General features: G+C 45.1%; 1 protein-coding gene across 1 annotated transcript in view; it reads right to left on the bottom strand.

Annotated features, from left to right (window-relative positions):
* Window positions 1–24,638, bottom strand: part of fndc3ba (fibronectin type III domain containing 3Ba) — a 109,172-nt gene that overhangs the window by 45,934 nt on the left and 38,600 nt on the right. The window contains exon 4 of the mRNA XM_080837948.1: window positions 1,996–2,072. Coding sequence (XP_080694074.1) covers window positions 1,996–2,072 — 77 coding nt within the window. The remainder of the gene's footprint in view (window positions 1–1,995; window positions 2,073–24,638) is intronic.

The raw sequence follows: 24,638 nt of genomic DNA, 5'->3' as shown, positions 1-24,638 counted from the left end.
CTCTATCCCTTTCCCCCTGCACTCCGCTCCGCTCCCCAGTCCTCCCTCCCTCCCCCTTGCCTGGGGCGAGCAGGCGACCCCATTCCTGGAGGCTCTGGTGTCTGGGGCCGGGACTTGCGTAAGAGTGACTGTGCTTCCCGCTCCCAACTGGCGCAAGGTACAGCGTGTCCAGCATTTAGCTCCGGAAAAGGAAAGTGATACGATTGGCTTTGGAGTACAGACATGTCTCTGATTCCATTGGTCTCTTTCTCCTCTTGTTGACTCTTTGTACAGAGGGACAGGACAAAGTCATGAAAACTCACTGCCAGTTCAAGTACACACACACCCCCCCCCCCCCCCCCCCCCCCCCCTCACTCCCCTCTCCTTACTGTAAGGTTTTGTTTGTGTTTTTCTCCCTTTTGACCTTTTGGGGAAATGTCATCATCAGACCACAACCTTTCTCCAGAATATTTAACAGGCTCCTGAGGGGAGGTTCTTGGCAAAGAACTAAAAGCACATCTCTCTCATCTCCTCTGCAGAACACCTGCATGCCTGATGTCTATCGAACAAACCTTAATATAACATAACATCATGAAATTTAAAACAGAGAGTCTGTTATCCTACCTCTCTTTCCTAAAGAACAGAAAGTGGCCTGCTCGGATATGCTCCCAAATCAGTGTGGCGGCTGTAAGGTTTTTAATTGAGGTAGTTCAAATTTTCAAAATAGTTTCAGTAAGTACACATTGCACGCTGAGTGTGGCCTGACCTGAGGTCACTTCTCTGAGTCTCCCCATAGACCCTATTATTTAGACCCTTAATTAGGTCCAATGTCCATTTGGGATCTATTTTGATCGTTTTTTTTTTCTTGGCATGTTGTCAGGAGGAACTGAAGTGTTTAAATATAGAAGGACTGTATAGACAGACAGACAGAAAGACAGGCACACTGATGCTTGATGCTAGAATCAGACAGACAGACAGAAAGACAGGCACACTGATGCTTGATGCTAGTACCAGACAGCAGTGGAACAGAAGGACTCACTCCAAGGATAATCTTGATATATAGATATATTGACCCTCACTAAGATTACATTTGCCTAAACATCCTGCTGACCTCAAGCATACAACACGATGTGGGATTCATGACCCTGAAACCAACCGCTTTTATTACCACTAAACAAACCCAAGTGGCATGGTTCCAAAAGACACTAAAGGTCAGAGTGATTTTAAGATCACCTACTAAACTGAACACATTTTCAGATAAGTTTCACAGGTATTCTTGCATAGTATAATCTTTTTTTTTTTTTTTTTTAAGCTTGTGTCCCTTCAAGAAAGCCATTCCACTAGATAGCAGACATGCATGAACAATGGCAGAAGGAGCCTATCTAGAGGGAAAAGCTGGAAAAGGACTTGTGCACTGAATTTATGGGCACATGTCAGTGGAGAATCCTGAACACCTTCTTGTGGCTTAGCAACAACAGAGCAAAATTGCCAGCAGTGCTTCAACAAAATCACTGTTGCACAACCAGTCACACACACTTATGCAATCACACACACACACACACACACACGCACACACACACACACACACACACACACACACACACACACACACACACACACACACACACACAAAAACACACACACACACACACACACACTAATGCAATCACATACACACACACACACTAATGCAATCACACACACATGTATACAATCACACACACACACACACACACACACACGAACACACGTACTTGTACAATCTCACAAACACACTTATACAATCACACAAACACACACACAAACACAAACAAACACACACACTTATGCCATCACACACACACACAAAGACAAACACACAAACACTTATGCCATCACACACACACAGACACACACACTTATACAATCACACAGACACACACACATGAATTAACTCCTAGTTTGAGGTGGACACACACACACATACAAAGACACACATGTGCACGCACGCATGTACTCACGCACTCACACACTCACCTGGGAGATGTATCCTGGAGGCACATGGATGGGGGGAATGGAGCCGTTGGGTGACATCATTGGAACCTCTGCAGGCCCTGCAGAGAGAGAGAGAGAGAGAGAGAGAGAGAGAGAGAGAGAGAGAGAGAGAGATAGAGAGTCAGACACATATGTTGCAGCACACGTCAGCTTACTCGCCTTGGCCAACACAAACACACCCCACTTGAATAGCCTTTATTTCTGCAAAACTTTCTCTCTTTTTGTTCATAAAGGAGGCGTCCCCCAGGCCTGTACAGCAACACGTACACTTCTAGAGGCCTGACTGATGGCCTTATGGAGATGGATTTCTGCATGTGCTTCTCTCGTGGTCCAAAAACATCAGTCAGTCATTTTACCCTGCAGTTGACCCTGGGGATATGGGAGAGAGCAGTGGACACTGGTGATGTGGGAGAAAGCAGTGGACACTGGTGATGTGGGAGAGAGCAGTGGACACTGGTGATGTGGGAGAGAGCAGTGGACACTGGTGATGTGGGAGAGAGCAGTGGACACTGGTGATGTGGGAGAGAGCAGTGGACACTGGTGATGTGGGTGAAAGCAGTGGACACTGGTGATGTGGGAGAGAGCAGTTGACACTGGTGATGTGGGAGAGAGCAGTGTGCTTGTGATGGGACCAGTCACGGAACTGGGTAAAAGGCGCTCGGAGAGGAACTGTGTCGACACTAGAGACAAACACATGAACCAACGCGCATCTCTTCACTGGATGCAATTCAGTAGACCCGATTTATGATGCAGCTGAAACCAGACACACTCAAAAGACTTTGAGCGGGTCTTGCGATTTATTCAGAGAGAGTGTCAAGGTTCACCCGATTAGATGACACTATGGCAGAAAACAATGCAGCGTTATGTATTTCAAACATTGCAAGGGATCTTGGCTCTGAAGTAGCACGCTGTTGTTTTCTCCTTTCGGGCCAGTGTGTGCTCCCTCAGGCGCTGAGGATTGTGGGTAGCCGTGCTGAGCCTGTTTCCTGTCAGTGTGGAAACTCTTTTGCTGCTCAGTGAGTCCCACCAGGATTCAGCAGCAGCCACAACAGCAGGCCTCGTGCTTATTCATCCCTGCTCACTTCATCTGTCCTTCCATCTCCCCCTCCATCCCTCTCTCTCTCTCTCTCTCTTTCTCTCTCTCTCTCTCTCTCTCTCTGCTCATGATGGAATTGCCATGTGCAGCAGATCCTCCACCTCTCCACCGCTGGCTGCCCTGCATCTCCTCCACAGCACCTCCCCCAACTCCTCAACGAGCCACAACAATGTTCTGCATAAACAGCTCTCTCTCTCTCTCTCTCTCTTTCTTTAGAGTTGTCCCCTCCTTCTCTCTCTTTCTCCCTGCTTTCTCTCCTTCTTGCATACAAAAAAAACTCCCACAAAGTCCAGTAGCTCAGCACATCTAGAGAAGTGTGATGTCTTCCACACTGCGCTGGACAGGGGCCCCGGATGCTCAGATGGTTGGTCTCAGGTTTGCTCCGAGCACAAGCAGGCTACATGGGTCTGTTGTAATCCTAACAAGAGGCGAACTTCTCTGTGATAGAGCTACTGTGTAAACCAGACAGGCTCCCCAGCCTCACTCTACTGGTCTAGTTACAGCTTTCTGGAATGCAACAAAAGATGAGAATCTGAGGATCCAGTATCCTGTCAGAAATGTGTCGAGACCTGCGGAAAAGTACACTGTCCCCCTCTCTCTTTTTATTTGTGTGTGTGTGTGTGTGTGTGTGTGTGTGTGTATGTATGTGTGTGTGTGCGTGTGTGTGTGTGTGTGTGTGTGTATGTATGTGTGTGTGTGCGTGTGTGTGTGTGTTGTAGTGGGGGAGGTCTAAAGCTGCTAAAACCATCAGCCTCCTCTAGGGGCCTGTGCAGTGTTTTCTGGGTATAAATCTCAGGCCGGGGGCCCGTAATGAATTCTGCAGCGTGGCTCTTCATTAATGGCAAAAGAGCAGAAGACCTTACCCTCAATGCGACACAGACCTACAGCGATGTCACATCCTGAGAGGAACCTTCCTTCCAGACTACACAAGCAGTGTGTGGGAGTCTCCACTCACAGAGTCTAGCTTGTCTTCCATCCAATTCTAAAATACCACTGAAAGAAGCTATGTGTTGAACAAATTGAGTCACTGTGTATTACCATTACATGACGTGGGGTACTGTTTTTGTGTGTAATATGCCACTGTGTGAGAGATTCTTTCCATGCATCTGATGGAGCTGCACTTGAGACACTGATCTTGGCTATAACTAGACTTATGCATGCTAGCAGAGGTGGTTGCCATGGGATTACAGTGGAACTGTTGAGAGTCTGTCTGTGTGTGTGTGTGTGTGTGTGTGTGTGTGTGTGTGTGTGTGTGTGTGTGTGTGTGTGTGTGTGTGTGTGTGTGTGTGTGTGTGTGTGTGTGTGTGTGTGTGTGTGTGTGTTCGTGTGTGTGTGTATGTGTGTATGTGTGTGAGTGTGTGAGTGTGTGTGTGTGTGTTTGTGTGTCTGTGTGTGTGTGTGTGTGTGTGTGTGTGTCTGGCTGTGTGTGTGTGTGTGTGTGTGTGAGTGTGGGTGGGGGTGGTTAGTGTTTGAGGCAGACCAACTGAAGAGATTTCTCTGGTAAATACTAGAAAACTCTAGCAGACATCAAAGGGGCGCTTTTTCTGGTCAAGTGGTGAGTGAGGAGGTTCCTGGAAGCCCTGTGGGTACGTGTGTGTGTGTGTGTGTGTGTGTGTGTGTGTGTGTGTGTGTGTGTGTGTGTGTGGGGGTGGGTGTGTGTTGGGAATGTCTGTGTGCCTCTCTCTCCCTCTTGCCTTCTTTCTCCTTCTTACTGTATGTGTGTGTGTGTGTGTGTGTGTGTGTGTGTGTGTGTGTGTGTGTGTGTGTGTGTTTATGTGTGTGTGTAAGTGTGTTTGTGTGTTTGTGTGTGTGTGTTTGTGTGTGAGTATGGGTGCATGGGTGCTGTGTGTGTATAAGTGTGTCCAGGAAGCAGGCCATCTGCCTCTCATGGTATAAACTCATCAGAACCTGAGCATAAACATAAACGCCTTGTGACACTGAGCAAAGTCTACTGCGTGGGCAGTAGCTGTTTGTGACTGAGGGTGTGCTGGACTCCATGCGTGTGTGCCAAAGCAAATCTAAACCTAGTCAAGCAAACACAAACGAACAAACACTTGCAAACACCCCCCTCAAACACACATTTATACACAGATGCCCTTGCGCACACATAAACACACAAACACACACACACATATAAACACATACACACCCACGCACATAAACACACACACACACATATAAACACACAAACACACACACACACACATACACACACAAAAACACAAAAACACACACACATAAACACACACACACACACACACACACACACACACACACACACACACACACACACACACATACACACACATACACATACACACACACACACACACACACACACACATACATACCTACCCGAAAGGTAATATCAAGTCGTAAGAATGATAAACAAAGAGTAAATGACCTAGAGATGAGTGGTATTGAATCGCTGCCTCATCAACTTCTCAGTCTGGACAGCCAAGAGAGGACTCAACTGCAGGCTTAAAAGGCTTAACTTTGTGCGTGTGTGTGTGTGCATGTGTGTGTGTGTGTGGGGGGGGGGGGGGGGGGGGGGGGGGCATGTGCCTGTTTGCGCCTGAGCCCAAACACACACATCTTGAACTAATAAATAAATTATATAATTTTCTCTACTTATGAGTCAAGAGACCATGGCACTGTCCCTTTATGAAGGACTGTTGGGCAATTGCAAGTGGAAAAAGTTAAATATCGCTGAGACCAGTCATTTTTGGAAACGCAGGCTTGGATGCAAACCCAACCCCAGACTGGCAACATCAAACAAACGCTGTCTGAAGAACTGTTTGCCTTCGGAGCATGCACGGCCTGTCTGTGCCTAGACACAGACCTGAAATCAGACATTAGGGGACATGTGAAAACTGAGCTCTTCCTCTGCCTCAGGGTGATTGGTGAGCTATGAAAGAAAGAAAGAGAGAGAGAGAGGGAGGGAGGGAGAGAGAGAGAGACGGAGACAGAGTGAGAGACAGAGAGAGAGAGAGAGAGAGAGAGAGGGAGACAGAGAGAGATAGAGAGAGAGAGAGAGAGAGAGAGAGAGAGAGAGAGAGCGACCACACAGCCTCCAGTGACAGAGCCAGAGAAAGGGACACACACAGCGTTGTAGTGAGAGGAGTTTGGGTAACCTGCTTCCTAAACTCACATGACTAATTAGCAGTGTGTTCCTCCCGCACACGCCACTTTGACATGGTCTTCCTTTCCAGGAACACAAATCCTGGAAGTGAAGATACCGGCTTTAATAGCTTAAAAAACATGGCCTCGGAGGGAAAACAAGGGAAAACAACAGCATCTGTAAGGCATCAGACTCTATGCTGACTCACATGAAGGAGTTATCCACAGTGAGGATGAGTCCCCCTGTACCCTGTACAGTATTTATCTCCTTTTTCTCAAAACCAAACAAAGGGGTGGTTCCTGTCATCACCCTTAATACAAATGAATAGGGTTTAGCTTCCATACTTAATACTTCTGGTAAGAGACAGTGTTGAGATTAGGGCCAGCTGCCCAACAGAAAAATGGAGGAGGATGGGGTTGACACGGGAGAGAGGGGCGAGGGTGGTGGTGGGGAGTAGGGTGGGCTTTGGGAGGAAGATGTGAGGTTGAGGAGGGTGATTTGAAATTCCAGAGAAGTGGACAGGGTGAGAGGGAGGGGAGGGAGGCTGGAGACGGATGCCTGATCTTCATTGGAATGTCCCCCATTGATTTGGTCCTGTGTGAGAACTAAATCACTGTGTCCTTCCAAATATAACAGTGAGTAAGAGGACTACGTGGGCAGTGTTTAAACAATTGGCTAACAAATCACACACACAAACACACACACACACACACACACACACACACACACACACACACACACACACACACACACACACACACACACACACAGACACACACAGACACACACACACACACACACACACACACACACACACACACACACAGACACACACACACACACACACACACACACACACACACACTCACACACACACACGCACACAATGCATGCATGCCCACACACACAAACAGGTGCACACACACATACACACACACACACACACGCCACATATTCCTGGAATTCCATATTACGATACTGAACTGATAACAGGTGCTCAATTCTTCCAAGGAAAAACAGTCTATCTGCTACACTGAATTTACAGCATAAGAGGGTGATGGGGAATCGTCCGGTGGCTCAAGAGAGCACCAACGTCCAGCACTGATATCCTTTCAGCCTCAACACCTCTCTCCTCCTCCCCTCCCTCCCTCTCTAGCTCTCCCCCACCACATAAGAGTTGCTATTCAGCCGGCCGTCGGCCACTGGGCTTCCCAGCACAGAGACAGCAATATGCAGGCGGCTGGCAAACACATGCGTGTTTGGACAGTCTCCTTGGCCCTGTCCACTTGGCAAACATCAGCATTCCTCCGCCAAAGAGGGCGAGAGAGAGAGAGAGAGAGAGAGACAGAGACAGAGAGAGAGAGAGAGAGAGTACGAGAGAGAGAGAGAGAGAGAGAGAGAGAGAGAGAGAGAGCTGGTTGTGGGGTGGTGGTGATGGCAGCACAGCACAGCACGTTCCCATAGCAGGGGCTCCTCTGTCAGCCAACCCCAACCCCCCCCCACCTCCCTCCCAAAAAGACCCAGCTGAAAAACACAGACTCCCTTTGTCTCATATCCACCCATCTCCGCTGGCCTGGGAGAGATTGAGTGTGGCTGTGTGTGATGGTAGTGCTGCTGCTACTGCCGCCACCGTAGGCTCCCACTGCCTCCCTGGGTGCATGGCGTTATGGGGCTGTAGCTCCCGGCACCAGAGCCATCCTCACTACAGGCCACTCTGTTAAGGCATTATCAACACATGACAGAGTCATCCTCACTACAGGCCACACTGTTAAGGCATTATCAACACATGACAGAGTCATCCTCACTACAGGCCACACTGTTAAGGCATTATCAACACATGACAGAGTCATCCTCACTACAGGCCACTCTGTTAAGGCATCATCAACACATGGCAGCGCAGTGTGCAAGGTCACACCACTGAGGGCCTCTCAACACCTTCCTTCCTCTCTCCTTCACTCTCTCTCTCTCTCTCTCTCTCACTTGCGCTCTCTCAACTCTGCCCCCTCTCTCTCTCTTTCTCTACCTTCTCCCACATCCCTCTTTCCGAAGAGAGAGGAGGGCAGTCAGGAGGTTCAAAGGTGGGAGCCAGAAGCCAGGAATGGGGGCCTGTGGGTGAAACGGCTGGGAAAGCACACAACCAAATACTTCATCTCTACACTGACAGCCATTCACACACACACACACACACACACACACACACACACACACACACACACACTCAAATAAACTGAGTAGAATGGAACACAAGGAGACGATATGCTTTCTTTCATCAGAGAATTCACTATTAAAATCCTTTCCTTCTTCTGTGCACAAAATGTGGGCAACAGCATTTCAGATGAAAAAAGGCTTTCTGCTTTTTAACAAACACACACACACACACACACACAAACACACACACGCACACACATATGCACACACACACACACGCACACACATATGCACGCAGGCACACACTCACACACACACAAACACACATAAACACACACAACTGCTTGCATTTGTGTACAGGATCAAAACAGTGACCCACTGCACTCCTCTACTCCAAAGGCACGTTTGATTCCAAAGCAGCCAAACACCTTTGCAAACACACAAGCAAGCCAGGGAGGCACTGAAGAGGTCTGAAGGCACTGCGAAGGGGCACAAGAGGGCAAAGCTAACAAAGCTAATGGACGTAATGTGAATTTCTGCTTCCATCAGCTCAAAGATAGATCCAGCAGTCAGCGACGGAGCTTTGCTGTGGGGTGGTTTGGCTAGACAGGCAGACGACTGTCTGTTCACTCCTAAATAAAGAGCACTTGCTCAAAGAGAGAGATGACAGGAGAGAGAGAGCGAGTCAGAGAAGAGAGGGAGAGTGTCTGTGCCAGCGACCAGTGCTAGAAGAGGGAGGACGCCACATCTTGTCCTTGACCATGTTTTAATCTGTCATTATGATCCCAAATACCCTCAGTCATGAGGGCAAGGCCTATGCCAAATACCAAACGCCAACTAAAGGAGATTTCAAATAACAGCTCTAACAGTGGCAGTGACAACTATGTGCCCCAGTATGTGTGCGTGTTTGCAGAAGTGGCTGATATTTTGATTAATTAATTATATAAATGCATAAAAAACGAAACGCATAAAATATTGCATAAATGCAGATTAACCCCCCTCCATGATGCTCCCTGAGCCCATGTGTAAACCGCTCAGCGCTGGCCATAATAGTGGCCAGTCTACAGTGCGGTAACAGTTCATATTTCTCCTACTGCTTGCTTTTCAATGTGGAGCAAGAATCAATGTTTCGGGCTGTATGGGTAGTTGGAGGTTTGGTCTACAGAAACGCTCATGCAAAAACCTCTAAACCTCTGACCATAACATAATTATAACATAATTATATATATATAGTTTTTAGACAAACTAAATCTGGAATGAAGAAAATTAATAAATACATAATGTCCAATCAAGTTGTTTGTGTGATAAACATCACACTGCCCAGGCTTGTTTACTTTGTTCGCTTGTCCATTTATATTTATTGAAATCTGTTTTCAGCAGGCGAAATTCCTTCCCTGATAATCTCTCTGCACTGCAGATGGATAACACCGAGAGACAGATGTGCTGATGTAAACTCACATGCTGTACACACACACACACACACACACACACACACACACACACACACACACACACACACACACACACACACACACTCAAACATACACATACACACACACTCAAACATACACAGACATACATGGACACACACACGCACACCCAACAGACTCACACACACAGTGTCCCCTGCTGCTGCAACGTGAAGTGTGTTTACCGCTGTGAGTGAGTGATAAGGAGACTGAGAGAGTGGGAGACAGATGACCGTTGCACAGCTGCAGACCTCAGAGAGAACCGTCAGACCAGAGAACCGCGCCAAATTGTGTTTTCCCTCTTTGTCAGCGGGGAGGCCTTAGCAGGGGCCACACGCTGCCCTGTGCGGCCCATCCATCACACTTACATAGGGGCCAGGGTCGCCGCCAGACAAATGGTTTGTTATGAAACGTAAAAGGGATGGCTACAAGGAGGGGCAAAGGAGCTGGAGACGTTTAAAATACCATGGCGAGCCTGAGGATCTGTCTTCTCCCTGGGCACAGAGGGAATAATGGACACTGAATCTACTGGGCTGGCCAAAGGCACCATATACTGTATGCAAAAGCATGTTTACTTTGTAGGTAAAGTATGTAAATGTACAAATACACACACACACACACACTCACACACACACACACACACACACAATCAAAAGGTACAGCAGGCTGCAGTCACGCTATCCCATCTGTCCGTGCAAGTTCTCACATGTCAGACCAAACACCAGTGGTATGGGGGCCTCTGCAAATACCTTTATATATACACACATACAAACACACAAACACATGCATACACACACACATGCGTACACAAAAAGAGCTGAAAATATGTACTGATAAACCATGTAAAGAAATTCAGATCAAAACATTTCTTCTTATTCTCTTAACACTTCCAACCCCAAGGGCTTTTTTTGACTCTGTTAGGTAGTTTGCCATGCCTGATATTTTTGTATATTTTATCTAACTAAAACCCATGAGGCAAAAGTGGCATTTATGATTATATTCTAGAACAACTCAGCAATAATACAATGAGAGTAAAAGGATTGTAGTAAAACAAAGTTTTGTATTAAAATGAAATATAAAGACACTAAAATGAAATCTAGTTTTAGAGGTGCTCAAACTTTGTACAAAAACACATTGTAAATATTTTGGAAGTTTTCTTTTTTACTCTGAACCTTGTAAACAAAGGTGTTTGCTCCAAAAAGGTGAGTTTAGCATTCAAAAAGTGTGTGTGGTTTCTATACTTATTATAAGTAATATAGAAAGTGACACTTTTCTTCACTTAGACCACTATGCATATTGATGAGAGAGGTGTGAACATTCTGGGACACCTTGGTCAAAAGACAATGGCCAGCACGTAATGGCCCTGGAATGTCTTTGTGGCCCTCTACCCCCTTCAGGTTTTCTTGACACATCATGAACCAATGGTGATCACTGAATTACCATCCCCTTATATTATGAATAGTTGTAATTTGCTAATGGGAGGGTCAAAACCTCACTCAGATGCTGAAATGTGCAAAGGATAAGTTATACTCTCCTTACAAAGTGATTATTTAAACTTTAGTTTCAAACTGTATATATTTTAAAAGAAACAGGTTCAAGGTTGCTGTGGGTGTTAGTTTTAGGTTTGTAGGACAAAAACTTGCGGAGATTTTTAATTCTATTAATAAAAATACCACCAAGTGCCCCACGGGGCCCCTTCGTTTTGGAAGGGTTAAAGCCTAACAAACACAGACGTATTTAGTACATCAGGTCCTTCCGTGGTTGCTCTGAACACCATACAATGTCCTAGAGTTTGTCTGGGGCTAGTGGGGGGGGGGGGGGGGGGGGGGGGGGCACTGCTTGATCACTGGGCAGCTGAAACCCTGGGAGTGTGTAAACCTTTGTGTACACGTGGAGATGCCTCTTGCCTACAGCTGAGAACACCTCTGGGTCATGGGTTTTTACAATTATAACTTCCACAAACTTTATAGATATAGTCCAGGCAAAATAGCCCATTTTGGAGCCAAAAATGGAATTAATTGTAATAGAATTTTTTTCAGCATAGATAATTTCTATGAGGTGTCCAGAACAACATACTAAAAGTCCTAAGAAATCCAAGTTGAGGAAATATGTTTAATTCTCATCAATCTGAGATGTGTGCTAATAATGCATGGCAAAAATACACCTCAAAAAAATATTTTTTTCCTTTACTCCTATCAAAATAAAACTTTACACAATGAAAGTACCCATGAACATTTACATTTTTTGTATTACAAGTTTCTTTGAAAATGAATTTGAATATGCAAATGAGCTATACACTAATCGAATATGCCCAAAATACACCCAATGGGCTTAATTGTTTCCTTTACTCCTACCACAGTAAAACTTTACATAGTAAAAGTATACATAAAAAGTTACTTTTTTTGTATTACAAGTTTCTTTTGAAATGAATTTGAATATGCACATGAGCGTCACACTTATTGAATATGTCCTGATTGCCAGTGTTGGGACTAACGCGTTACTAAGTAACGCGTTACTGTAATTCCACTACTTTTAGCGGTAACGAGCATGTAACTAAGTATTTGTTTAAATCGAGTAACGCAGTTACAGTTACTGCAATCTAAATGAGTTCGTTACCCGCGTTACTATCTTTTGTGGAAAATTAACACTTGCAGACAAGAAGACAAGATAGACCTACTTTAGCTTCTTCTGATCTGACGTCGCAGGACCAGTGCGACCGCACATGAAAGACACTCTGCTACCCAGATCCACGACCGCTTACACACACAAACACACACACATTGCACATGCATACAATCACGCACGCATGCACACACACACACACAAAGACACGCACAAGGCTGTACATACGCAACTGTCTCCCATTTTCCAGGACTGCTAACACACACACACACACACATTGCACTTGCATACAATCACGCACGCACTCACACACGGATATACAACCGCAATTATTTCTCCCATTCTCCACGGCCGCTAACACACATTCATTGCACTTGTATACAATCGCGCATACATATGGAATGAAGGCTAGGACACCGATCGTGGTTTCCAACATTTATTGTTTAACAAGAAAACGCGCGGAATCTATTACCAACTGTATAAGGTGTTCGTGTCCTCAGTCATCTTGGCTGTCGGGCAACGGCGAATGAAGCGCCACCGGGACCAGTGGGAACTTATAAACAGTTCCTACCTTGATCAGGGTGGGGATTGCCAGCGATTAGGATGTATTAGAAATATATTATTCTAATTATATATTTAGCATATTGTGAATACTGTGTGGGTGTTTCAGGGTATTTTGTGAACTGAACCACTAATTGATTATTTTTTATCCCCCTACTTTTTATATGGTGTTAATAGCCTACTGTAAGCCAATCACTAATGTAGTAAAAAAAAAAAAAAAAAAACACTGTTAAATGACTGAGACAGTTATTTTGTGTTAAGTTAAGTGTTAAAAGGGACTTTTGTACTACTGCTTGATTTGAAGGCATGTTGCCCTGTTGTTTAAAATAATTAGGTACAAAATATATATGTTTATTGGGTTTGACTGTTCAGTACTGTTCATATTCATTATATTAAACGCAGATATAAAAGTAACTTAAAAGTTACTTTCCCTAGTAACTAATTACTTTTGATATACAGTAACTGGGAAGTAATTCAATTACCTTTAAAAGAAGTAACTAGTAACTGTAACTAAGTACTAATTTTCAGTAACTTGCCCAACACTGCTGATTGCATAGTCAGAAACACCATACCCCTGGCAGGTACTACCAAGCCAGGCAGTTTTCAGGTTAGAGGCCAGTCTAAAAGCAACATTGCCATCTCCCATTGGCAGTAGGATGATAGGATGAAGATTTGGCCGATGTATTTGTCATACATATGAATGGTGTTTCTGCCTATGGACATATTCAATAAGTGTGGAGCTCATGTGCATATTCAAATTAATTTCAAAAGAAACTTGTAATACAAAAATTTTTACTTTTCATGGGTACTTTCATTGTGTAAAAGTTTTTTACCATGCATTATTAGCACACATCTCAGATTGATGAGAATTAAACATATTTCCTCAACTTGGATTTCTTAGGACTTTTAGTATGTTGTTCTGGACACCTCATAGAAATGATCTATGCTCAAAAAAATTCTATTACAATTAGTCTGTCGTAAAACGCTATTTTGCCTGGACTAATATGTCAGACAAACACAACACATATCAGGTAAGATGTCAAATGTAATACATAAAAACAGATGATATAACAACCAATATCCACATGTCTGAATGAAATAATGTTCTTCCTTATCATCATTATCATCATCATTAGGTTTCATCAGATTGCAAAAGCTTGGCAACAGAGCAGGGGGGGGGGGGGGGCAAGGTGGAAGAAAGATTTAGATGAAAGTGTGAAAAGTTTTGGCAAAACTGAGAGAGCGTAAAGACAATGAGAGATAGACAGAGAGAAACAGTGAGAAACAGAGAGTGGGAAAGAGAGAGAAGGGAGAGAATGAGAAAAGACAGCAAGACAGAGTGAGGCCTTTATGGGTGGTCTTAGTGGTGCAGCATATTCCTCTCCCGGAGGATCAAACAACTGTCTCCTGGCCCTTTTCACACTCAGCCAGCTGCCAAGCTTCTCACCAGTGACAGAGAGAAAGAGATAGATACATATATACAGTATAATATATATACAGCCGCGGAAAAAATTAAGAGACCACTTCAAAATTATCAGTTTCTCTGGTTTTACTATTTATTGGTATGTGTTAAAGTAAAATGTACATTTTTGTTTTATTCTATAACCTACTGGCAACATTCCTACCAAATTTCAAATAAAAATATTGTCATTTAGATCATTTATTTGCAGAAAAATGACAATTGGTCAAAATAGCAAAAAAGATGCAGTGTCTTCAGATCTCGAATAATGCAAAGAAAACAAGCTCATATTCATTTTTAAACTACACAATACTAATGCTTACACTTAGGAAGAGTTCAGAAATCAATATTTGGTGGAATAACCTTGATTTAAAATCACAACTTTCATGTGTCTTGGCATGCTCTCCACCAGTCTTTCACATTGCCGTTGGGTGACTTTATGCTACTCCTGGCGCAAGAATTCAAGCAGCTCGGCTTCTTTTCATGGCTTGTGACCATCCATCTTCCTCTTGATCACATTTCAGAGGTTTTTTATGGGATTCAGGTCTCGAAATTGGGCTGGCCATGACAGGGTCCTGATCTGGTGGTACTCCATCCACACCTTTACTGGCCTGGCTGTGTGGCATGGAGCATTGCCCTGCTGGAAAAAACACTTCTCAGAGTTGGGGAACATTGTCAGAGCAAAAGGAAGCAAGTTTTTCTTCCGGGACAACGTTGTACTTTGCCTGGCTGAGGTTTGTAAAAGACCATAAGGATTGAAAAAGCGGACTGGAGGTTCTTCTAAGTTCGTCTTCTCTGATGAGTCTGATTTCACAGTAGGTGCAAGACTCTCTGGCTTGTAGGCCTCTCCAGGTCTCCGTCTAACCATCAGACGACCATGTGTTGGGCAAAGCTGAAAATTGGACTCATCAGAGAAGACGAACTAGAAGACCCTCCAGTCCGCTTTTTTCAATCCTTATGGTCTTTTACAAACCTCAGCCAGGCAAAGTACAACGTTGTCCTGGAAGAAAAACTTGCTTCCTTTTGCTCTGACAATGTTCCCCAACTCTGAGAAATGTTTTTTCCAGCAGGGCAATGCTCCATGCCACACAGCCAGGCCAGTAAAGGTGTGGATGGAGTACCACCAGATCAGGACCCTGTCATGGCCAGCCCAATTTCGAGACCTGAATCCCATAAAAAACCTCTGAAATGTGATCAAGAGGAAGATGGATGGTCACAAGCCATGAAAAGAAGCCGAGCTGCTTGAATTCTTGCGCCAGGAGTAGCATAAAGTCACCCAACGGCAATGTGAAAGACTGGTGGAGAGCATGCCAAGACACATGAAAGTTGTGATTTTAAATCAAGGTTATTCCACCAAATATTGATTTCTGAACTCTTCCTAAGTGTAAGCATTAGTATTGTGTAGTTTAAAAATGAATATGAGCTTGTTTTCTTTGCATTATTCGAGATCTGAAGACACTGCATCTTTTTTGCTATTTTGACCAATTGTCATTTTTCTGCAAATAAATGATCTAAATGACAATATTTTTATTTGAAATTTGGTAGGAATGTTGCCAGTAGGTTATAGAATAAAACAAAAATGTACATTTTACTTTAACACATACCAATAAATAGTAAAACCAGAGAAACTGATAATTTTGAAGTGGTCTCTTAATTTTTTCCGCGGCTGTATATATATATATATATATATATATATATATATATATATAGAGAGAGAGAGAGAGAGAGAGAGAGAGAGAGAGATGGACAGCAAAAATGACTGCAATCTGCCACAGCAAGACAGTTTAGAGCTGTGAGTCAATGCTCAGACAGGATTCCACTTTGAAGCAACTGGAGCAGGTTCTTGCTCCACATCTCTCCCTGCCTCTCATCCCCCTCTCTCTCTCTCTCTCGCTTTCTTTCTTTCTTTCTCCTTTTCTCAGATCTCTATCCTGCCCTCCTTCTCTCTCAGAGGGATCTGTCTTTGCTCAGTCTCAGAGTGCCTTGGTGACAGGCAGCTTCTTTCCACACAGACACGACTCTCTTTTATGTCCACCTATGTCCTCTTTTCACATCCTCCGCTCACTCTGCTGTTTGTGTCCCAGCCTAGGGGCTATTCCCCTTCCTGTCTCCCACCGCCACTCCTCCACCCGACACTCAATATGCGCTCCTCACCTGGCTGACAGCTCCACTTTCATCTCGGCACAAAGGAGCATGGCCGAGGAGGCGCATTTGAGTTGCAGCACACGGCATCTTGAAACTGGAGAGTTTGGTCAGGAGGGGAGCTTTGTGTTTTTTTTATGCAAACAAACAGACAGGGAGGAAAACAGTTTCAGTATTACTGAATATCTGAACTGCAAATGATCTTGACACACATGTGGGGACCAGAGTGAAAGGAAACACACAGAGTCTCCAGTGGGAAGGAGGCGGCTGACCTACTTTAAGGGACAGAGGAAAGGGAGCAAGAGAGACAAAGCAAGAAAGTGGGCAAAGAAAGCAAGAAAAAAAGAAAGAAAGACAGCTTGAGATGACCAGGTGAAAAACAAGAAACAGGAAAAATGAAAGGGGGTTAAAGAGCAAGAGATGTCTAATTCCTGTCACCTGTCTATGTACCCCCAATCTGTCTGTGTACCCCCAATCTGTCTGTGTTCCCCCAATCTGTCTGTGTACCCCCAAGCGGTCTGTGTTCCCCCAATCTGTCTGTGTTCCCCCAATCTGTCTGTGATCCCCCAAGCGGTCTGTGTTCCCCCAATCTGTCTGTGTTCCCCCAATCTGTCTGTGTTCCCTCAATCTGTCTGTGATCCCCCAAGCGGTCTGTGTTCCCCCAATCTGTCTGTGTTCCCCCAATCTGTCTGTGTTCCCCCAATCTGTCTGTGTTCCCCCAATCTGTCTGTGTTCCCCCAATCTGTCTGTGTTCCCCCAATCTGTCTGTGTTCCCCCAAGCGGTCTGTGTACCCCCAAGCTGTCTGTGTACTCCCAATCTGTCTGTGTTCCCCCAATCTGTCTGTGTACCCCCCGATATGTCTGTGTACCCCCCGATATGTCTGTGTACCCCCTGATATGTCTGTGTACCCCCAATCTGTGTAGTGTTGTGTTGGTTAGGTTTTTTTTTCTTTAGGTCAGGCTATATTTCTATATACAGTATAGTGTATTTGTATGAAAGCGAGGGTGTTTGTGCATGTGTGTGTGTGTGTGCATGTGTGTGTTCACATCTTGGGTACGTTAGAAAGAGAGCGGAGAGAGAGAGGGAGGGAGAGAGAAGGAGAGAGAGAGGGAGAGAGAGAGGGAGTGAGAGAGGGAGAGAAAGAGAGGGGGAGAGAGAGGGAGAGAAAGAGAGGGGGAGAAAGAGGCAGAGAGAAAGGGGGAGAGTTTCAGGCTGTTCTTTGCCTGGATGTTATGTAAGCACCAGTCAGACGGTGTTATCTCCCCTGAGCTCCAGCCACTTCCTCCGGCAGACCCCAGGCACACAGCACTATAACACCAGTATAACACCACCCTATTCACACACACACAGTACACTACCATCCCCACACTACTGCAGTACAGCTCTCCACAATAGACTGCTATTTATTGTTACAGAACCAATGTTACACTACATATGTTGATAGTAATCATGGGAGTGTGTAGTGATCACATGGTATCAGTAGATACCACTACCGTAGGCAAACAGCGTGGTGTCCACAAGTCAACCGCAACATTGGGTGACACTGAGCTGGTTTCCGTGGTGATGAGCACTATCCTCAGATCTACTTCTACTGCCCATGTGGAAATACATCACTGGCACTCTGACAACACAGAACATCCATCTCGCAAAACAGTGATATATGTCTGCATATTGTATGTAACAACATTCCTCCCACAACATAAGAAACAAAATCCATGACACAGTGGAAAGGTCAGGAAGGAAATAACAGCAAAGCACATGAGCGTCACAGCCAGTGGCTGGAGATCCAAGGCCACGGAGAAGAGGGGAAAAACATACACATAGAGATGGACTGAAAGAAAGAGGAACTGGAGGAGACAACATAACAGGCTAAAATAGCAGCAGAGCAGACAGTGCTGTCTGTGCCAGATATGCATGAACACACACACACACACACACACACACACACAAGCACACACATTTACACACAGACAGAGAGAGAGAGAGAGAGAGAGAGAGAGAGACAGACATGCACCCACACACACACACAAACACACACACACACACACTCAAACAAACTGCTTCCCCACTGTTGTATGCTCCCTGCCAAGTCAGACACAAACTCCCATACAGCAGTATGAGTGGTAAGACACACACACACACACCAATAATACTTCTTGTCGGGCTAAGTGCTTTAACATACAATCCAGGTCTGGAGCAAGGTCCTGCCAATACACTGTGGACCACTACCAAAAACACAGACCAAGCAAACCCACTACCCAGCCACAACAGACTCAGCTCAGAAGAGCAGGAGAAGGTCACGTGTCAGTGTGTGCCTGTGTGTGTGTGTGTGTGTGTGTGTGTGTGTGTGTGTGTGCGTGCACACGTGCCTACGCACATGTAAATGGTCATGTGTTTTTGTTTGTTCATGTTCATGAGTGTTTGTTTGTGCAAACATATGAATGAGCATTTGAGTGTGTGTGTGCACGTGTGTGTGTGTGTGTACCTAACATCAAAAGAATTCCCCCAGCACAATGAAACAGAGCCTTGTCCTGCAACAGTAACCCTCCTGTGTTTGGTGACCTCTCGGAGCCCTGGAATGGTGTTTAGGGGCCCCACTGGGCCCTTGTCCCTCTGCAAACCTGACCTGCTTCCAGCTGCTTTCCTAAAATATGTTCCACTGGAAATCTCCACCCGTCTACCTCCACTTTTCCATCCCACCCCTCTCTCACTGGGACCCAGATCTTCTCCACCTCAGGATCCCAACATGAACACATAGATCCACACATCATGCTTCCTCCCTTCAGTCATCTACCTTCTTTTGACCTATACTGACAGACGTGTACTCCACATCTTTAGATCCAACTGAACGTTCTTCTGTGTTCTTCCACACTGTATAGACGTAATTTAAGCCGTGCTGTTCTGTGCCGTGCCACGCCATGCCGTGCTGTGCTTTGCCATGCTGTGCCATGCTGTACCATGCTGTGCCATGCTGTGCCATGCTGTGCCACAATTTAGTAAATAAGTGGCCATGTCTATGATGAGGGTAAAAATAGTCTGTATCTGAATCAAAACAATTACCCAGAGCAAGAGTTTTCACAACTTATGATTTACATTCCTCAGAAAAGCACCCAGTCTCACTCTCTCTCTCACTTTCTTTCACTCTCTCTCCTTCCCTCTGTGTGTGTGTGTGTGTGGGTGGGTGTATATGTCTGTGTACACATACAACTGAACATGATGTGCGTACACATGTGTGTACGTATGTGTGTGACCATTCTTGTGTGGGTCTGTGCTCACTGAAGCATATCTATTTGTGTGTCTGTGTGCATTGTACGACAGTTAAGACCTGGAGGCCGATGCTCTCTTTGGTATGTTGTTTACCTCACTGTTACCTAGCGACGTCTGCTACTTATCAGGCACAGGGTTGGGGTATGACTGATGATTGCCTGTCTGCCTGTCATGCCTTTTTGTAGCCATTTTTCTATCTGTCTCTTTACAAGCTGCCCAATTTAATGGATTGAAAAGACCTGACCGTATGAAGGCCTTTAGGCTTTCAAGTTTTATGGGCTAGACTATATTTCAGCAAAGTGCTTTATGCACACACACACACCTCTCTAGTCTCTAAAACAAAGTAACATGTAAGCCCTGTCTTACATGTGTCTTTTGTTCCATATCTGTGCAGGTCTAAGTGCTTTTCCACAGCAGGAACTCTGGGCACTTCCCAGGTAGTAGCCTTATATTTTGCTCTTTGATTGCGATGTCAAGTCCGACAACTAAATAATTACATATTTAGGCAGAAGTAGCACCAACAGAAGATCGTTTTTTAGATATTCTAGATAATGTTTGGATTACCTTAAGGTCGAGTAGACGGTTGAATATATAAAATTGCACTTGATTAAATGGCTTCATGGCAGCTGTAATTACATGGTGAACAAATATGCAGATGAGGAATACATACGTGGTTTTAACTCACATTGCGTTTACGTAATCAATTAGTATCAACCATCACTGCAAGCGCCACCTAGCAGCTGCGCAGAAGTACCCGGCCCCCAACACGGCCATGAAAGCGGTCATACAAGCGCGGTTCCTGCAGGGTAAAACTGCCTACAAATGCTGACCCCCCTAAAATGGCTTGTGAGTTCCTGCAGTGGAAAAGCGCCTTAAGAGGCTCTTGACCCTTACAGGCCACCAAACCGGAACCACTGGGGGGGGGGGGGGGCTCAAGTCTCAAGGCCTATTTTTACTGGCCTGACCTATTTCTGTGTCTGGAGGCAGGAGTAGGCCAGGCCCTGCTAACGTAATGTCTGGATAGGTAGCAGTTTGGCCAACCCTTTGTTCCAGCAGGAAGAGAGAGAGTGTGTGAGTCAAGGAGGGGGAGAGAGAGAGTATGTGTGATACAGTGAGGGAGAGAGAAAGAGTGAGTGTGGGACAGGGAGGGAGAGAGAGAGGGGGTGCTTGTGAGACGACACTGAGAGAAAGAAACAGACAGATAGGAAAGAAAGAAAAAGGCGAGAGAGGAAAGAGAGAAAGAGAGTGAGAGAAAGATTTCACTACATCACAGCTATGAAAACTGTATTAGTGAGCCTTAACTGCATATCGCTGCAGATTTCTAGTGGAAAGGAAACACCAATGAGATGGACAAAATGAGAGAGCTGAACACACACAGAAAGAGAGAAAAAGAAAGAGTGAGAGAGAGAGAGAGAGAGAGAGAGAGAGAGAGAGAGAGAGAGAAAGAGAGAGGCAACAAGCTGCAAGATTGGTTTTAATTAAGGACAGGCATTTGTTTCGGTCTAATAACCCGGACCCTGATGACTCAATGTTCCCACTCCCAAAAAGTAAAAGTTTGTCTTTTATATAGACACACACACACTCAACCACACACACACAACCACACACACACACACACACACACACACACACACACACACACACACACACACACACACACACACACACACACACACACACACACACACACACAGAGAGAGAGGGAGAGAGAGAGAGAGAGAGAGAGAGAGAGAGAGAGAAAGATGTGCCACAACTGTGAGTGTGTAAACAAGTGAGAGGACATTAATACCACTGGATTGGAGGTAGAGTCTTCATTTGTTTCCCTTCCATTCTCTCCATCCCTTTCTGTCTGAGTTTCTGTCTTTCTCTGTTGTTTGCTGAATATTCTGCAGTCAACTGAAGATCATATTGATTTTTGAGGGCTTCAGTAACATCTGTTAAATCCTGAAGGGTCAATCACACTTCTCACGCTGAGCAGGAGGCTGATGCTGCTGAACTACCACTGCCTCCTCTCTGAAAAGAGACTCTATCTCCAAAACATTTCATCACCCCTCCTTCTTGTCTGCTCTTTCTATCCTGTCCCCCTCCTTGTTTGCTCCTGTCATACTTTCTTTCACCTCTTCTTCTCTCCTCTCCTCTCTCTCTCGGCACGTGTGGAGGAACAGAGGACACTTATAAATACATCCTCTAAATGTCAGCGGACCCACACTCACAGCAGACTCCCACTCCCTACCCCCGAGCCTGAGCTCTTTAGCACTGGATTATTCAGAGTTTATGAGCGGCCCACCGGGCGGGCAGGGGTAGGTGAGGGAGGGCAGTGAAGGGGCAACTACAGGGGGACATGGAGCCCGATGATGTAACCAACATGTCACCGTGGCCATAGTGACTTCAAAAGGGCCACACAGTCAGAACTAGATCCTCCCTTACGAATGTCTCTGAGACTCATAGAAATAAACTGCACAGGCAATTATAGCATATTAAGAGAAGGCATATGTAGAAAACTACAGTGATACTGATGTCTGACTAAAAGCATATATGAGGAGGGTCTGGATACTGCAGTAGCAAGTTCACTGGAGTTCATATGATGCATCCTAATGATTACTGGGAAGCTCACATTGAGAAGTGTTTTCGAGAATAAAGTGATTTCTCTCTCTTTCATTTTCTGACTGACTTTAGCTCAGTAACACCGAAGGTCTCTCTCTCTCTCTCTCTCTCTCTCTCTCTGAGGGGCAGGAGGAGAGACGGGCTGTGGTGAACGGTAGGAAGACATCATGCCGGTGCCAATCCAAGAGACTGTGATAAGGTACTTCCTTCCTGCCCTCAGCCTTTCATCTCTGGAGCGGAAAGAAGAAAGAGCGGAAGAACAGGGCCACTTCTGTCGCCATGACACACACAGCTACTGCATGTGATAGACCCACGGACAATACCACTTCAGATGACAAACTAATGGATACACTGGATACATATGTTTAGCCATGAACAACTCCCTTTACACAGAATGGACACAGGTTCAAGTAACCTCCAGACACAAAAACAGTTTCTTCCCTCTCACCGTCTCTCTACTGAACAGCTAACACATTGTGGCACTGTGAAATTACCCTGGAACATCGTAATAACCAATGTACAATAACTCCCTCAACCATATTTATTTATTTTACCCTTACTGTATAACCGTCATACTCATACAGTATAGTATTTATTTATTCCTGCACTTTCTGGACTCTAATCTTCTTCTCTGCACTTCTCTCCTTGTATATACTTTTTTAGACTTCTTGGACAATTAGACCATTGCACTGTTGTATTGTTTTGAGTTGATGTATATTTTGTGTAATATGTGTAAGCACACTGAGAGCCACTGTACCGAGACAAATTCCTTGTTTGTGCAAACTTACTTGGCCAGTAACCATCTTTTTTTTTACCGTCTCATTTTAAAACAAAAAATAATCTCACAGGGATCTTTATTCTTCAGTCCCTTCCGTTTTTCATGATTCTGCAATTGCGACTTCAACACAAAATGAGTAATACTGCTGGGTCTGCCTCCCACCTTGAGTGATACTACAAAGCATTTCTTCACTCTGAGGCCCACCTTTTAATAGGCTCTCTATTAGTTTTCACAGCAATGCTCACGAGCAATTTCCGTGGCTGTACAGAGGAAGACATTTTCCTCTCCCTCCCTCCCTACCTTCTATAAAACATCTAGGGGGGTTGTGCTTTCACTTCACCATATCACCTTTATGAGGGAGAGAATGAGGCAGAAAGAGAGGTTTGTGTGTGTGTGTGTGTGTGTGTGTGTGTGTGTGTGTGTGTGTGTGTGTGTGAGAGAGAGAGAGAGAGAGAGAGAGTAATTAAAAGGAGAGGACGTGGCGGAAAGAAATGCAAATTTTTGAACTCGCGGCAAAGAAACATGACATCACTTTTGTCAGTAACAGCATGCTTTGGACATGTCACAAAGGTTTGAGTGTCTGTGTGTGTGTCCGTGTGTGTGTTAGTGTGTGTGTGTGTGTGTGAGTGTGTGAGTGTGTGGGTGTGTCCATGTGAATACATAGGAATGCCTGAAACCAGGTGTTATGCACATGAATATGTGGTTGGTGCTGTACATGGAAAAAGAACATGTGATCTAGCTCTGAGCAGGAATGCCAGTCTAAACACTGTTCTAGGGTCAGCCATTTGCCAATACTGATCTTATCAGTCTCTAAGAAAAATGCAAACGCTAGAATAATATAGTTGTCAACAAACACTCTAAGTGGCCCATATGTGTGTAAGTGACAGCTATAGATTACACACTTACACACACACACACACATCACATGGATATTCTGCACGCACACGGCACATGGATATACTGCATACACACCATTCTTTTCTCCCTCAACTAAGGTAACTGGAGAAGTGACTGTTACTTGTGTCTGCAGGACATGTGTCAACGACACAGAACTTTCTGCACAAACACACTCTCCCAATGAAGGCCCCATCTCAGACAATGCTGCCAACATCTGAGACATCTCAGACATCATCGCTCGCTGGCAGGTGTCCCTTGGATACAAAAACACTTTGTGTGCCAGAGAGCGTCCCAAACCTTCAGGTCCCACTGGACTCCAAGCTCTTTCTCTCTCTCTCTCTCTCTCTCTCTCTCTCTCTCTCTCTCTCTCTCTCTCTCTCTCTCTCTCTCTCTCTCTCTCTCTCTCTCTCTCTCTCTCTCTCTCTCTCTCTCTCTCTCTCTCTCTCACCCCTCTCTCCCT

This window comes from Sprattus sprattus (assembly GCF_963457725.1).
Source record: "Sprattus sprattus genome assembly, chromosome: 4".
Classification (NCBI taxonomy): Eukaryota; Metazoa; Chordata; class Actinopteri; order Clupeiformes; family Clupeidae; genus Sprattus; species Sprattus sprattus.
This window is presented reverse-complemented; position numbering and strand designations above follow the sequence as displayed.